At 43.6% G+C, this 15,241-nt stretch overlaps 1 protein-coding gene across 1 annotated transcript in view; it reads right to left on the reverse strand.

Moving 5' to 3' along the window:
• Positions 1 to 15,241, reverse strand: part of prkcaa (protein kinase C, alpha, a) — a 187,573-nt gene that overhangs the window by 111,098 nt on the left and 61,234 nt on the right. Inside the window, exon 3 of the mRNA XM_071923327.2 lies at positions 12,896 to 12,978. Within this exon, the coding sequence (XP_071779428.1) occupies positions 12,896 to 12,978 (83 nt within the window). The remainder of the gene's footprint in view (positions 1 to 12,895; positions 12,979 to 15,241) is intronic.

The raw sequence follows: 15,241 nt of genomic DNA on the forward strand, positions 1-15,241 counted from the left end.
CTGCTGCACTGTGTGTGCGTGCGTGTGTGTGTGTGTGCATCTGTGTGTGTGTGTGCGTGTGTATCAGCTACAAAATTGTGTGAGTGTGTTTATGTAGCTGCATGTTTGTGTGTTTATACGTGTTTGTGTGTGTATGTACGTGTGTGCATGAGTGTGTATGTTTGTACATTGGGTACAAAATCGTGTGTGTGTATGTGACTACTACTTTGTGTGTGTTTGTGTGTGTGTTTGTGTGTGTGTGTGTGTGTGTGTGTGTGTGTGTTTTTGAGGTCAAGGAGAGAGGAATTCTGGTTATCTGTGGCTCCTATCATTGTGAGGAAACAGGGACATGACTGAGAAACCCAGTGGGTCCTTGGTGCCACCAGTAGAATCACAGTTAATGGAAAATTCCACCCTCTGATTCCTACTTAATTTCCTACAGTTCCCAGAATTCCTTTTAATAACCTCCAAAGAATGGGCATGAACGTGTTGTATTCAGCTGTGGGGGGTATGTGTAGGTGGACAGAACAATAGCGATTGCAGAGGGAGAGGTTTTCCACTTCCAAAACAGAGAGACAACAATGCCCTGGTGTCATGGCCGGTTGTTCAAGTTACAAAAAAGCCGTCAAAGACGGCTTTGTATTTCACATGCGACCCACGACAGATCCGCAAAGATGCAAGCTGTGGCTGCGTTGCATTCTGGTCTATTGACGCGACTGCGGGTGGAGAAACTGGTCTCTCTGCCTCTTCTACGATGGATTTCTCCCCATGTGATTGTTGAACATTGGTGCAAAATGACGACTCTTGGAAGAAGTCTTTGATTCTGAGGGACTGACTCCAAAAACGTACTTCCGTCTACCAAAAACCTTTCCTTTAAGGGTTCAGTTCCAACTGATGTCACCCATGTTTGTTTAGCAAAAGAAACAGATGCACTATGGGTTGCCTTTACCTGTTCCATTTTACACCCCCATCTGAATTCAATTGAATGCTTGCTAGGAAGAACACAAAAAAAGAGATGTGGTTGCATAACAGCATCTCATGTGAAGTCAAACGTCCCCTATGAAAAAGAGCTAGAATCAACGGCAATGTAAACAAGAAGCTAAGTGTGTGTGTGTGTGTGTGTGTGTGTATGACATGAGATAGTGCTGAATGTGCTGGACAAGGCCATAGCTTCTTGTATTTGCAATGGTAACCCTCCTAGGACACGTAAGGAGTACTGACAGAGATGGAAAGCCACGGGCGGTCTATCTCCGCAAATATTGGTAATGTTCTGTACTGGTTTAACAGCTCTGCCCCGGACTCCCCACAGTGGGTCAAGATTGAATCATTCTATTGTAAACAGACATTGTTATCATCATTGCTTTGCGCAGCTCTCCCTTTGACAGCTAGACCCGTTAGTGTACCACCCCTCGAGAACTTGGTTACAATTCAGGAGAAAGGTTTCCAACAATGTCAGTACATACACCAATCAATGGGAATTATATGTTTCCACCTTCCTTGATGGATTCTTCATTTAAAATGGGGGCAAGGAATGGGCTACAGTCAATGGAAGCCCATTCCCGCCACTCAATAAAATAAAAAACGACTCAATTCTGACTTTATAGCTCACAATTCTGACTTTTTATCTCAGAATTCTGACTTTATATCTCGGAATTGTGAGATTAAAATTCAGAATTCTGAGATAAAGTCAGACTTCTGAGAAATAAAGTCAGAATTCTGAGAAATAAAGTCAGAATTGTTTTTTATTTTATTGAGTGGCAGGAATGGGCTTCCATTACATTCTGTTGCAAACACATTCTTCCATCATCACAGTTCTTATGCTTTCTTCAAATCTTTGCGCAGTAAAACTAATTTCCTATAGTTGCCATTCAGTTCTATCCTACGATATTCTAAAAAAGCCATCTCGAGAATTTTTGACACGCCGTCACCCTTAGATAGCCCCTCTTTGGCTATAATCAAGTCACATTGGGAAAACAACTTGGGTACTGAGATCGCAGAAGATGAAAGGGATTCGAGACTTGAAAGAGTTCACACCTCTTCAGTCTGCTGTCAGCAAGCTTTAATGCAATTTAAAGTTGGACATCGTCTTCACTTTTCAAAGGGAAAGCTTTTCTAAAATCTTCCTGGAAGCTGATCCCAATTATAGCAGGTGTAAAGAACACAACTGGCCCTATCTTTCACACCTTTTGGACATGCCCAGAACTTTCAACTTAAGTGGACTACTACTTCCCAAACCTCTTTTTTGGGGGGTATTTGGAGCATCATTTGAACCCTCCCCTCTTACAGAAATCTTTGCTGCTGTTCAGGAGGACTTGCGTCTATCTATTGCTCTCGCCTCTCTAGCAGCGAGATGCTTAATTCTGTCAGAATGGAAGCAAGAAGCTCCACCAACTCATACCCAACGGATCAGAGATCTTATGCCGTTTCTTCACCTAGAGGAAATTAAGTTCTCTCTCTGTGAGGTTCGGCTGACGGGTTTAATAAGATATGGTCCGTTCTTGTCTTATGTAGACAGACTTGGGCTCGCTTCCATAATCCTCATCGTCTGTCCTCTTGTACATTTAATTGGTTTCTCCTTCGAAACATCACAAGCTCTATTAAACTGGGACTAGCCAATCCTCCCCCCCTCCTTTTTTCCCGTTTTTTTTCCATTTGGTTGCCTGTCTTTGTCTTGTGTCTGCTTGAATTTTCGTCAAATTTGGTCTGATGTCTGGAATGTGCATTTATACTGTCTGGCAATAATAATATGTACTAAATTGTTTGTTTTCCTTTCTCTATGCACTATTGCTGACTTCTATTTCTGTACATCTCTTTCCCTTTTGTATGTAAAACCCTTAGTTACATGTGTGCTAATTATTTAGACTTTATCCTTTCCTTTCCTCCGCCAATCTTCAGCTTTCTACCATTCTCTCTCTCTCTTCCCTCTCTGTTTCTTTTTGTCTATGCATGTCTGTCCTCTGCCTGAACCATAACTGTTTTACTTTTGAGAGGCTGCCCGGCATTTTCAAGGTGGCCTGGTCCAAAACATTAAGTACAGGTGAGGTAAAGACAGCAGAGATGAGCGATAAGAGCCTTTTCATTTCACCATGCAGATCATGATGAATAAATAAGAGAGTGCACCTAGCCTTCATAAGCGCTCAAGTTTCTTTTAATCGGTGCTGCTTGCCTTTGTGTGTGTATGCATGTGTGTGTGTGTGTGTGTGTGTGTGAGGGAGTGAAAAAAACAGATTGTGTGGTGTGTGAGCTGCGCATAGGCTGCACTCACTTTCAAGTACCAGCCTTACAAATAGTTTTTCGAGAACTGGCAGTGTTAAAAGGTCAAGAGGATGAAAACGCAGGGGAATATCCGAGAGTGAGAATTAGCAGGTTTACTCTGCAACAATCCTCATTTTCTCCGGTCCAATGGGAGATGTTTCGCCAGGAAGTGATTCAGCAGTTCCCAGTGCACACCCACCCACCCACACACACACACACACACACACACACACACACCCTCTCCTCCCAGCACAGCCTTGATTACACCCCTTTTTAGACAGGCATGTCACAGGCCATTAGCAAGACAGGCTCAAGATCCGTTAGTGTTCATTAGGATCCCGTAGTGTGTAAACACCATCAGCAGCCGGCCCAGGGGACGCACCACCGCCACGCCGTCCCACAAGTCAACACTGTCGCTGATCATCCTAAGACACTATCATATGTTTCAGAAGATGGGTAATATATCTTTTATTTTCTGGAGAAGACAACTGTAATGTATTTACTGTATGAATTCAAATCACAAAAAAAAATCCACCCCAAAAATTTCAACTGTTCCCAAATCAGACCCTTGGAGAGTATACACTATGTGAATCTATCCAAATCAATATCCAACATTAGTTCAAATAAATTCAAATTTGACAAAATTTAGCATCAAATAAATTTCACACAAACACACTTTCATTTATCATGGTATCAAAAAAGGTATTATTAGTGTATCATAAGACATGATACTGAAAAGGCAAATTAAATTGAGTGATTTAAATGATCTAAATAGACTTTTCTTTTGGCACTACATACTAAATATACATATAGACAAATATCCCCAGAAAAAAATGTAACATTGAAAAGATCAGTTGATGCAAGTTTTGTGAATTCAAGACCTGAATATCTTTCTGATAATCAGTTCAAAGCAGTTTCCAAAGCTGTTTTATTATGAATTTTTATCGTGCCATATTGTGGAAAATCATACTGTGGAAATATGCAGAAAATTGGTCAGTTTGTCTGACAAGGCTTGTTCCACATAAAGATAAATTTCTTTCAGCACTACTATAAATCGATAGGACAACATTCCTGCCATTCTTCCAATTCCTCCACCACATTCTAACTAAAATCCATCCATCCATCCATCTCATCTTCTCATTAGTCCTGCATCTCATCCACTGCACCAAATCAGCCCTATTCTTTCCTCTTCCATTTTAACTGTCCATCCATCACCACAGTGGCTTAAATGAGCCTGTCGGGAGGTGACAAGAGGCTGGAAGCCACATTGATCTTTAACTTTTGAAAGCCATTCCTGTGTTGGCAGCATGCATCCTTTTACACCCCGTCCTCAATGCACTGGGTTTTTGTTTGCCTTCATTGGAAATGCATGGACTTTGGAGGTATTCAGTGACTATGTTGACATACACACACTGAACTAATTACTGCCTTTGAAAAATCCAATTAAGCTGTGTACAGACGGAGCAGACGAAGGCTTTGTTAATATTTCTGTTTTCCTGAGTATTGATTGAATGGGCCTCCTCCCCTGGTGGCTACAGCCAATTATTTCCCTCCTGTCATAAAGTGCTGCCCTGTTGCTCCCAATGTATTTCTCTTGTAACTTTAATGCAATTTATCCAGTGCTGAGAGTCAAGGTTTTGACGGCTGGATGTAAATAATACAGATAATACCTGTAGCTGTGAGATAACTATAACAAATGTGCAGCTCATAAACCTCCAATAGCTTACTTGGACTGTTTACATGGACAAACAACGCTCCAATCACAGTACTCCATATGTTTTAATGCATAAGCTGTTTACATGAGCCACGTCTTAGTTGCAGTATTATCATAATCCAATTATGATTAAGGTGTTGGTGTGCAGGTAACGTAATTAGGGATCTGGCTTTGGTAGACAGGACAAACAAGAGGTTTGTGTTAGCTTTCCAGGGAAGCTTTGCTGAGCACACACTCTTTTTTTTCAGCGCGCACACACATACACACACATATTCACACCTGGGAGCTGCGCAACAACAATAACATCCACACTACCGAATAAAACCAAGGTCTTCTACCAGCATTCCCTTTACCTTGATTCCCAACGTTAAAGGTGTTTATGCCTGCTGTGTCAGAAGAGCAATAACCTAAATTTTACACCACTAAAAAGTTACAAGGCCTTATAATATTCACCATCTGGGGAGCAGAAGTACAAGAGACAGCCCAAACAGTTTAAATATTTTAGAAGGAAACAACCCCTTTAGTCACTCAGGCCCTTTTGTAATAATTTGTCATGAAATGTGGCTATTGGCATTTTAGAGTGTTTGGGCCTGCTAGCATCCATGGCCCAAGTCTATAAACATTTCCCAGACAGAATAATAACCTCTCATGTTGTGATTTTACCCTGCTGGTCTTGTCCGTCACAGAGCATGGGAACTCGGATGACCATCTATTCACATCTGTCTGTGCTTGACTCAGCTTTCAACGACAGAAGCTTGGGGTTTTTTTTCCAAGCGATGCGAGTTGTGATCTGTATTGTGTGATAATATATTAGCGCTTCAGCAACTATGGGTCTAAAGTGGGTTTTGGATGCGTTTCAGGTGGGTCCTCATATCTGTTTGTATTCGCCAGGGAGGCTTAACTGCTATAATTTGAGTTCTGAGCTGAGAACGTTTAAGAACCCCTGTCCTATCAAAGAGGTCCCATTACAATGTGTCAGTAACAAACATCCAACTATGATACATGGTCAACATTTTGAGGGAATGTAGATTTTATTGAACATTATATCCAACAGCACTTATGACCCGACACGGAAAAACAGGAACATTGTGGGAAGATAGTTTTATTTTGTTTTTCATAGATGCTTCATCTTTGCATTCAAACCCTTTCATTCCACTACATTCCATGATATCCATCTTGTTTTAGTCCCATCTTGTCATTTTCCATTGCTGCATCACTTCAAAAAGTTGCCAATATATCATGACTTTACAAACATTACATGTTACAATTATGTCTGCCCAACATCACATCAGCAGACAGACCAGAAAGCCACTCTTACTTTAAAAAAAAAGAGAAACCCTCAGTCAAAATGATAGCATTTTTCCCAGCAGTTGTACTAGTTCCAGTGAATCAAATCTGAATGAGCACTTCAGGATTTTCCAAACAGTCCCTTTTAAGGATGGAGCAGTACATCCACAGTATAGCCGTGTCTGAAAATAACAAGGCAGATGCGACATAGGACTGGAGATTTATGCAACGCCTTTTTTTCTTGTCTCCTCTGCTCCATTATCAGGAAATGATATCTCCTTTCCACTTCCCTCTCCTCCCACCACTTCTCACTCTCTTCAGCACTCCTCTTCTGTCCTCTCATCTGGTCTCCAGCCCATCAGTAGACTGTAATAATGAGTCTCACGGCTCACGTTTTTTCTTTTCCGGGTTGTCGTCTAGCTTTTGGGGTTTTCTCATCCGACGCTCACAGTCTCTGCGCAACAGGTGCTTACGCTGATTGCAACTGACACGCTTCACGCATTGTGCATTCACGCAGCGGGGAACGACGACGCGGTTCGGAAGACAACATTTCAAAACGCGTCATTCGGGAGGTGGCTCTTCAACGCTGGCTCATCTACACCAATGAATACAGCCGGGTGAAAGAGGCCAAACCTCATTAGACACACTACAGGAGCACAGCCCAGTCTCTTACTCCCCTTGGAAGGACATTAGTGGCTGTTCTACGTCTCCTCTCGGCTCCCGCTCTCCACAGGCTGCTCTTCTAGGCTATCAGTCATCGAGATGATCCTATCTGACACTTATCGCGGTGTGCGTTTCAATGTGCATGTGTGATCGCGGGCGTGCGTCCGAGCTGACCTCATTTGGCTAAAACAGCGTACCCCTGACAGGGGCTCCAGGCCATGTCAACACTCACGCACCAAAATAAAATCAGCGCGCTAAGCACAAATATGCAGCATCAGATTTCTCCCGCGACCACGTTTCCTTAGAGGCGCTGTTTGTGCCGGAGCTTTGTGCGCTCAAAGCATGTGCTGGTATGCGACTCGGTAGGGGGTAGGGTGGGGTTGGGGTGGCGGCGGTGGCTTATGTGGACATTGGCACAGAAGCTATTACATCACATGGGCATGGTTGGCTAGGTTTACAGTCAGGCAGGCAACATGGGATACTACTACTCTGCAGCGGGGGTCCTACACAAATAGCTACTGAGTGTTTGGGTGACTAATCTAATAAAAATGATCCACATTCACATAGAAAAAGTGCTTAATTTTCAAACCGTCTACTGTTATTTTGAAGAAAAACCATGGAGAGAAGATATATATTTCAGAAGATATCAAAATACTTAGTTGATGTACAAATGTAACCTTTGTGATGAAAGCCTTTTTTTCATACGAAACAATGAATCTTTGCAGCCTCTAAGCCTCTAATAACACTTAATCAAGTATAATATCCTCTAAGCAAAAATGAAAATTATCATTGGGTGTCAAAGGTCACCATCCTACAGGTTTACACTTGCAACAAGTGGTCGCGCACGGCCATTGCTTCGTTTTTTGGGGTGTCAGGCACCGAAAAGGTTGAGAACCACTGACATTGGGCTTTCTTTCTTCCTCATAAAAACATGCAAGGCCCCATTCTCAGTCCACTGTTCTTCGTAGGTGGGGTCTTTAAGCATTCCCTCAAAATGCAATGGGGCAACAAATCCGCACGCATTCGATTCTGAAACCGTTTGTACCCTTCTGTACTGCAGTCAGTGAACGACCTACGGTAGTATCCTAGGTCGCTTCTAGCAGAATCCTCTTCTCAGGACCTCTGCCAGTGAGGCGATGAAGTCTGCAGTGGACTCACTTCTTTGAACCAAAAGCTGGCTGACCATTCATGACTACTGTTCAGACAACTTCTGGCAGAACAGGCCTGTTGCAGAGACACAGCCAACACCCTAGTTGGAAGGAAGCTGACTGAAAATACAGATGAAAGGCTCCATCGCTTGCGACAACCCGGGGTGCCTGCGGGACAGATGACGTCATTTAGCTGCACTCCAGTTTAATCTTGTTTTCTTTTCCCGAGCAGAGCCGTCCTATTGAGACGGGGTGCGTGTCCATGCTTTGTTACCGGGACGCCTCGATTTCACAGACCTTCTGCTGTCTGCCAAAACCATCTGATCAGTATTTAAAAATTCCCCCTCAGCTATCTATAGCCTCCTGTGCGATTTGTCCTCTTAAATATTAGATCACTCCCGTCTAAGGCATTACTCATTAATGAATTGGTTACAAATTAGATTTCCCCGGCATTAACTGAAGCCCTGCTTAAACCTCGCGACTGCCTCCCTTTAAATGAGTGATCTTCTCATGGGTTTTCATGCCATCCGGTCCCATGTGAATCACAGTGGTAGGGGTGGATTATTGATATATACTTGTACCGGTCTTATACCAGTCTAATGGTAAGAATTGTGAGGAGTGGAGAGGTGATAAGGGACAAGCCTACACATCATTGATATATGGAGAATATGCTATATATATCAATTTCAAAATGGTGGTGGAATATTTTCTGTGTGTCTGGTTGAGCCCGGCAAGCCTCACCCTCAGGTCAGTTCTGTCTGTTTCCAAGCAGAAGAGACAGAAAGGCCATGATGCTGCTGCTTAACTCTGTTACCTCACTCAGCTCTCTCTGCACTGAACAGCCCCCAGGGGGTGAGGGTGACTGTGCGTGCGTGCATGTGTGTGTGTGTGTGTGTGTGTGTGTGTGTGTGTGTGTGTGTGTGTGTGTGTGTGCGCGCGTGTCTGGAAGCAGAGGAAATCAGTGCAAGAAGAGCTACAGATTGCCCCCGGTCATATGTGTTGCACTGGTTAAGTGGACATCAATGATGCAATAGCCACACACACCCACACAAGCACGGCAGCGCGCGAGCACACACACACACACACATACATACACACCCACACCAACGTACGCACATCAAACCTCTCAGTTTCATCCCCAGAGCCCCTGTAGTGAAACGGGAAGCCCCTGCATTATTGATGGTGCTTGTCCTGTAAAGCAGTGAACTCGCTCACGCTGCTGGCAATGTAACACCCAGCAGCCAAATGGAAACATTTTGTTACATTAATTGCCCTAATCAGGCTAATTGATACTAACATAGAGTATGTTTACCTACATATCGATTATTGGGAGTAGTCAGCTTCAGGCAATATTTCCATTACAATGGCAATATGGTTTGAAGTAACGTGATTTCTCTGATTACCATTCTTATATGGATTTATTTGATTACCCGGCTTACATGGATTCATTTAATAATCAGTCTAAAGGTGTGAAGGGGCCAATGTAAGAACCACATTAACTAGCACTAGCAATAGTCATAGTATTGCTTTAATAGGGTCAAGAGTGAATAATTAGTGTGCATGTAAACATACTCATAGGGAGCACTGAGCAGTAGATGGATAGAGTTGCAAGCCTGTGCCCAGATGGACACCAGCTCCAATGCCCAGGCTGTCTGGGAAACTAGGGTGGAGATGAATAAGAAGTATTCTCCCCTCCCTCAACAAAATCAACCCTCAACCTGAATACAGTACAAGACTGTGGTTGTACTGGGTAATTCCCAGGGGTGAGTGTATGTGTATGTGTATGTGTAGCCTTTCCTCCCCTTGGAACAACTCCCTAGAGCTGTTGCTGTAAAGAAAAATGTGCCCGTAGTAAACTTGCCCAATTAAATCAAGGCTAGCTCCAGAAGGGGGGGATTGCTGCTGAATAAATCTGGCAACTCTTGCTGGCATCTCCGCCCGGCCAGTGCACACTTTCTTTCTTCCAGTAGGGGAGTTATAAAACACAGACATGAGTCATAGAATGCAGGTAGGCTCGATATTACAGTTCTGCAGGATATTTGCTGGCCATGGGAGTTATTGCCTTCCTGGATTGCACACCCGGGAGGCAGCAAGCCACGTAATATGTGTGGTTGCCCCTAGCAACGGAATTGCTCAGAGCACAAAAATTTATATTAAAAAGAATATTTCAGCGGTGTGAAATATTTTCTATTTGGCAAGAGATGTAAAAGTGCTGCATATTTTAAAAGGAAAAGATCTGGTTCAAGATGGTCATTATGGTCATTGCGGTTTAGAACTGCAGACTCATAAAACCATGCAGGACGCCTGCCAGCAGAAAGGGCTGTGAGCACTTTGGTTTGGTGCTCAAAGTAAAATCTCTCCACTGTAGATGCATTAGTTCCTCCTTTATTAGCCACTGTTGACTTATTAAGATAAGGACATGTAATGCTTAATCATTTTGTCTGAGTGTGCCAATAACATATAGCATCAAGTGTGCTTCCTGCAGAACTGGAATGAGGTCTATTAGTAAGAGTGGGATATTAAAGTACTGAGAGGGATCTGATCATGGGGTGCGGATACGACAGCATAAACAGAAAATAGCATCATTCAGGACAGAGGTATGACTCTTGGCAGCCAAAAAGGTCATGTTTCGAATGTTTCAATTATAAAGCAATGGGTTATTTTTGTATATCTTGAGCAGGATTCATATCCCTTCACTGGACTACATCCAAAATACTGTATGAATGAATGAAGATGAATTATCCAAAGCGCATTTCACACATTCTATGTAACGCAATGCTGACATATGGGAGGGTCGCTGCCACACACAGATGTCAAAGGTCATTCGAACTCAACTCCCCTTAACGTTAACGCTAAACCTGATGGCCCGACGCCGCTCCGGTCGAGAATCCCCTCCCCCCCCCCCCCCCCCCCCTCCCCCCAGCTCAGACTATTTTCTGCCGCTACGGCGTCTGTGTCATCTGCGGCGTGCTCTATTAAAAGAGTCTGGGTTGATGCTCTTGAATGATACACTGACATATCTCCAGTTACAGGGGCCAAGCCGCGCTGCCGTGAGGCCCGGCGGGCGGGCATGCAAATGCAGTTTCGCACTTAGCGAGCGGGCAGGCGATCGTCGCCCGCACATAGTTGATAGTAGCGGCAGAGGAAGAGGAGAAAGTGAGACCTCAATGAATAGCTTCACACTGTAGCCCGTATTTATCGAGCGTCTCGGAGTGTGATAGCTGATCTTGATGGTCCCCATCGAAGAAATCTTTTTTTTTTACCACATACAAAACTGCGCTACTGCTAAAGTCCGGAGAGAAACTGTAATTGGGGAAATCATTTTGTTCTCTTTCAGAAGTTCTCTTGTCAGAAGGCACGAGGACTGATCTGGCTCGAGCTGAATGATTGACATGAATTTTTCTGCTTCAACATGCTGATTGAGTTATCCAACACATATCTGAGAAAGAGCAGGATACTCCAGTGCTAATGGAGGACAGATGTACTGATGATTGGGAACACTTATATCCGTTACCACTGCAGGATCACTGACAAAACCCACTTGCCAGTTCATTCATTCGTTTCCAAGAGGCTAAACTGATTTCTAATTAGCATTTCCACTCCAATGTGCTCCATAAATATGAACTAGTGTTGAGGATTTTTAGCCTACAGGAAAATTGTGTATCTAGAAATTTTTATGTTTTTGGTGTTATGTAGCAACTAATGAACATGAGTCCTATGTATCTTCATGAATTCAGACAGTTGCAGGCAACCAGATGTTAGTACCATGAGCATCTCTCAGCCAAGGCAGATGCAGGTATGTGGATGTTGGCCACCAGCCATACATTTCCCATCTGTCTCTGGGCCAGGCCAGGTCAGTGCTAACAACATGGACATCGGCCAATCACAGGCTTTTGTGTGAACTCAGTCTTGTTGGGTGATCTTATAAAGTGATACCATAAGACTCCAGTATAGCCAACAACCTGTATCATCACAGGCCATTGTGGAAGGAAAATGTAACTGTATTTGTGTTGACTTTGTTTGCAAGATGTGCCATTATAGATAAAATAATTTCAACTTTCAATTTTAATATACTGCTTGTTAGGGGGGGGGTGGAGTTGGTGACTCAGTGGAATATATAAATCGCTTTTTCTAAAAGCATCTCAAGGTGCTTGAAGTGGCGCCCAGTGACTCAACTGGAACACATTGACATTGCATTGAGGAGAATTAATTCAATTAGCCACCTGCTGCTGCTGTGATTCAACCATGAACTGACTGAATTTTGCATTTGAATAGCTTTTTTTTTGATAGCTCCTACAAGAGTGAAAGATCAGAGCTCTCCTCTCGAGATTCATTGAAATGGAGATGCTAACCTGTTATTATAAATATAAAAAATACATGGCCAAACTAGATTTCGTCATGTTTGTATTTCATTCAGCATTAGGTCACATGAGTCAACTTGCTGTGATGAAAATGTATGCACCTTGCCATCAACATCAGGTAAAGAAGAAGTCTGAGGTATGTATGACCAGATTTCCTACTTTATGATTTCAACCTTCTACTTGTCTTGTTTCTCAACGCCTCTGAAGTCTGAGATTTAGGTGCTTGGAAAAAAAAATTATCCCCATCAGAAGAAGAGCAAACCTCATTTTTCTTCTGCCAATCCTGCTACTTCACAACAAGACAAGGATGGCACGGCAGCTCTACAGCTGTGTCACTTGGAAGAGCAACAATTTGCTCGGAAAAGAGGCAGGCGCCCTGGTGATAATGTTGCATACGGTTGATGCTGGGCACTTCCATGTAATGACAGGGAGGGGAGCGCCTCAGCGGCAAGCGTATGAGAGGCGACAGCTGGGGTTCGGTTACTTACGTCTGTGTCGGGCCCCTTATCTGCCCCGGGGCAGGAGAACGTGACGAACTCATGGCACCTCTTGTGGACCACAAAACAGCAAACTGCGAGGGGAGAGAGAGAGGGGAGAGGGGAGAGAGAGAGAGAGAGAGAGAGAGAGAGAGAGAGAGAGAGAGAGAGAGAGAGAGAGAGAGAGAGAGAGAGAGAGAGAGATGGTTAAAATACTGTATATTTTGATGTTTTTGACTGATATGTAGACACAGTACAGAGAGAGAGAAAGAGAGAGATATGGTTAAAATACTGTGTATTTTGATGCTTTTGATTGATATGTAGACACAGTAGAGAGAGAGAGAGAGAGAGAGAGAGAGAGAGAGAGAGAGATGGTTAAAATACTGTATATTTTGATGCTTTTGATTGATATGTAGACACAGTAGAGAGAGAGAGAGAGAGAGAGAGAGAGAGCTGATAACAGTGAGAGAAGAAGAAAAGAGAGAAAAAAAAACAGGGACTGATGTCTGGGCCAGGCTCCTTATCATGTGTCCAGATGGCCAGTCCTGCCTGCAGGCTGACTGCTCTTATAGCACAGAACAGTGCCACCTCCTCCTCACTGACTTGACGGGATCTAAAGCAGATGCAACACACACACACACACACACACACACACACACACACATACACACACCAACACATGCACGTGCAAACCCAAGCGCACCCGTACGCACGCTCAAACACAAACACACACCCAGTCACATGCATCCGCGCTCGAACGCGACCATACATCCACGCCTAGGCACTTGCATATGCACACACACACTGTCCGGGTCTCAGTGCCAGGTCACTGAGTGCGCTATATAGTCTGCAGCACAAGCCAGCAGCGCACTGAGAGCAGAGGAAGGCGCCCGTAACACCGGCTGACACCGAGAGGAGAGAGGCGGGGGGGGGTGCTAATCGTGTGAGCCGGCCAGCATTAATAATGGATAAACACTCTCATTGTTCTGTCTTCGTATGTCTAGGCTGACATTTGCTGGCAATAGATAGTGTCCTGATAAGTGTTGCTTCTCTCTCTCTCTTTTGGTACGCAAGTGCGCCCCTCTCTTTCCTCCTCCTCCTCCCCAGGACTTGATATTTTCAAGTCGCAGTGTGAGATGGAAGTGTTTGAGTTTTGAAATGTCTTCACTTGGCACCGGGAGCGACCCTGAGTGGACTGGATTAGTGGTTTGTGTTGTGTTGCGTCGGTGATGTGATGCGCTCTCGGGGGCCTCGCTGCGTTTTACTACCTAGTGGAGGAAAGTGGTGTGCAGTGTCTCTCTCTCTCTTCACATGCATCCACTTACAGATCACCAATGGCATTTAGGAAGTGACATTTTCATAGAAATAAATGTCTGTTTTGCTACTATCACCGACTGATATAACACAATAGTGATTCAACCTATAGCCAGTTCATGAAATCTGCTCTTCTCAACACCGGGTGTCTGGTAGGTCTTTCCCAGGAAAAGGAAAGTGATGCATTATAGTTTCCGGTTTGTTTGGAATAAATAGAAGAAGAACTGGGTAGTTAGCATGAGCAGTGATAGCCACCATGGCTGAACAGACGAAGAAAAGAGAAACTCAAACCGCATCAACAGAAAATCCAAGGAAAAAGACGTCACAGTCCCGCCCCCACACCGTTTGATTGACAGGTGATCTCTGGGAAGAGCAGTGCTGAAACACCACAGCAGTGAGCGCTGAGCAACAAAGATGGAGACACAATCCACTACCATCTGGAGCCAGTGGTTTTTCACAGTTACTGTCCCGACCGCTGAAACTGAAACTACTACTATTAACGTATCAGTACATTTTGATGCTAAAATGTGTTCTCATTCACAGAAGTCTAAATTGTGATTCAGACATGTTGAAAACAACTGAGTAATGACAGCACTGCTGTTCTGATTATTATGAATCTGCTGTTTGGTGTGGGTGAAAGCCTGTATATCTATCCACCTTCTGTCCTTTAAACAGAACATGAAACCATGAATAAAGACTGCTACTCAGGAATGCAACACTCCATTAGTCTATCAGATATGTGAAATAATAGCGGAGTGCATGTTTCTCAATTATAGCTTCATTACATTTCACTGATAAATGCCATATAAAACAGGCTTATATATCATTATGCATAATTGATAAGTTGTTACAGCTGAGGTAAAAAATGTGTGGGCCAAATATGAGTTGACAGAGTTTATTAATGAACTTTCACTTTGCCCATACATTGATTCTACTCACTATGCAACATATGCAGGAAATTCTCGACATATTTTATAAAACATCTAGCCTTTCGCTGCATCTCGCCCTAACTATGGCAACCATCAGTCTGTCTCTTCTGTTCAT

This window comes from Centroberyx gerrardi, chromosome 3, assembly GCF_048128805.1.
Source record: "Centroberyx gerrardi isolate f3 chromosome 3, fCenGer3.hap1.cur.20231027, whole genome shotgun sequence".
In the NCBI taxonomy this organism is placed as follows: Eukaryota; Metazoa; Chordata; class Actinopteri; order Beryciformes; family Berycidae; genus Centroberyx; species Centroberyx gerrardi.